Source organism: Sinocyclocheilus anshuiensis, unplaced genomic scaffold (assembly GCF_001515605.1).
Source record: "Sinocyclocheilus anshuiensis isolate Anshui unplaced genomic scaffold, SAMN03320099.WGS_v1.1 scaffold181, whole genome shotgun sequence".
Lineage (NCBI taxonomy): Eukaryota > Metazoa > Chordata > Actinopteri > Cypriniformes > Cyprinidae > Sinocyclocheilus > Sinocyclocheilus anshuiensis.
The window spans coordinates 1,701,330-1,703,835 of NW_015540898.1; the positions used below are offsets into that span (position 1 = coordinate 1,701,330).

General features: G+C 40.8%; 1 protein-coding gene across 1 annotated transcript in view; it reads right to left on the reverse strand.

The window, feature by feature from the left end:
* Window positions 1–2,506, reverse strand: part of tars2 (threonyl-tRNA synthetase 2, mitochondrial) — an 11,271-nt gene that overhangs the window by 3,764 nt on the left and 5,001 nt on the right. The window contains exons 5-6 of the mRNA XM_016486870.1: window positions 1,385–1,547; window positions 422–559 (exon numbers count right to left, since the gene is read on the reverse strand). Coding sequence (XP_016342356.1) covers window positions 422–559; window positions 1,385–1,547 — 301 coding nt within the window. The remainder of the gene's footprint in view (window positions 1–421; window positions 560–1,384; window positions 1,548–2,506) is intronic.

The following is a 2,506-nucleotide window of genomic DNA, read 5'->3' on the forward strand; positions in this document are numbered from 1 at the left end:
TATATTAGATGAAAAACTAAATTCAAAAATATTGTCTTGGCAACTAAATGAAATAAACATGTTAAAGTTACTAAAACTAAATCTGAAATAAAAATAAATGAAAGCTAAATAGAAATACTAAAAACAAAACAAAAAACTTATGACAAAAGCACATAATAGAATTAGTTAGTAAAATTAATAAAACGAATTAATACAATTTAAATGAATAGTGAAAATATAAAAATAATAGTTTGTAAACAACCCTAAATTAACACTGTCACGCGTTTCGGTGGGCGGCATTCACAGGTGCGGTTGACGGGTGTGGTTGACGGGTGTGGTTGACGGGTGTGATTGACGGGTGTGATTGACGGGTGTGGTTGACGGGTGTGATTGACGGGTGTCATTGATGGGTGTGGTTGACGGGTGTGATTGACAGGTGCACCTGCTCTGCAGCGTCCCAGAGGGCCGGCTCTCCCAGACAGGGCACGGGCCGCGTGGAGAGCAGACAGTGGAACGAGAAACCGAAGACACGATACACGCTCCTCACGAAGTCCAAACACGCCGTGATCTCCTCCTCCAGCTGAAGAGACAGAAAAGAGAAGCAGCAGCGGATAAACAACTGAAGGGTGTGTATGAGACACAGTATAAACACTGACATCAGAACAGAGCGAGACACATTCCTTCACACTGAAGACCAAAGCCAGAGCTGCACAAACACACGGACACAGAAACACGGTTTGATATGACGAATACAGAGCTCGTGTGAGGCTCCTCAAGGGAGGGACAATGAACATGCTTTACTTTTGGAAATACAAATGGAAACCAAGAGTAAACAGGGTCAGAAACTAAGTTTCTGTTAATGGCATTAGACGACACACGACTGTCACTGAGCTTTTATTCAGTAGTTTAAGGGTCACAGTAGACCTATTTTGATTTGAAGCATTCATTATGTTGAAATTCCTGAAAACAGCACAACACTCACACAGCAGTTTGCAGCAATTGAGTTTAGCTAACTAGATCAACTCCAACCATGAGGAGGCCAATTATTAATAAACATCCGACGCTTACAGTGAACTCAAACAAGAAACAAGGAACTAATTCAGACTCATTCAGATCCAATTAAAATATTCCTACACTTCATATTACTACTATTAATGGTAACGTTTTTCTCACAAATATTAATTATGTAATACGACACCAGTTGACACATGCTTCTGCTTGATCTGAAACTGTTTGTTCTTTGCTCTGTGGTCGAGCAAAACAAATCACTTAAATGCAATAACCATCTCCTAAACAGTTGGGCACAGACTTGGAAACTGGAGAGACAGGTCCTTTGTAAGAGTTCCTGCACCCCTGACTCTATTCAATAGAGTGACTCAATAAATACAAGGCTGTGAAGCTGTACCTGTTCAGGTGTGCAGAAGATGTGCGCGTCGTCCTGGCAGAAGCGCCGGACTCTGGTTAGACCCCCCAGAGCCCCCGAGTGTTCGTTACGGTGCAGCGCGCCAAAATCTGCCCAGCGGATGGGTAGCTCTCGCCAGGAACGCACCCGCTGCTCGAACATCAGACTGCACAGAGGACACAGGACGAGGATTCATTCACACTGGATGAAGAAATAGTGTCACATCTGTCTTATGATCGGAGAAAATTCATGTAAATTAAATGACACACTTTCTAATACACACTGTCCTGGGCCCGTATTTACAAAACATTTTATCTTACCACTAAGAGTTCTCCTAAATAGCAGTAAAAGAGTTTTCTCTTAAAACCTCTTCACAAAGCTGCTGAGACAAACTTTTACTAAGGAATAGACAGAAGTCTTAAGCTAAGAGTAAGGGGGCGGGGTTGACCTCGTTGCTATGGATGATGTCAGCATACTTACTAACTATGCCCACAGTGATTGGCTGAGAGTCTCTGTCAGAGATTTATTCATAGAAATATTGTAGAGCGCAATATTATGTTGCCACATTCAAATAAAGATTTTAAAATGCAGGCTAAGTGTCACTAATTAAACAAGTAGGCTACATATTCAGCTAATTGTCAGCCTCTTATATGTATGCTTCACGTAAACAATTAGTCAATATGCATTAGGGCTGCCCTCGACTACAGATTTTTCTGGTCGACTAGTAGTCGTTCATTTTAAGCATTAGTCGACTATTAGTCGCACTTTTATTAATAAACCATATAAATCATAATGATCGAGCCTCTAATTGCCTACATAGCCTAATAAGCGTTCAAGCGCATGCAAAAAAAAAGCTTGCCACAGTGCACAGGCAAATATAATAATTATGAATGTGTTAGGGAAATACAGCAAGTACACTGCATTAACGTTTTAATAATTTATTGAGTCGATCCTCCCTATACGCAAAATACGCAACACCGAAACACCAGGGGGCCCTGTTGCTCTCAAAGATGATTTAATTTTAGTTTTGTTTTTGAATTTGGCCAGCACTTATGAAAACATGAATGATCATTTATTTTAATGCGGTGCGCTGTCGCCCTTTCTACGTAAAAATCAGTCAAACCA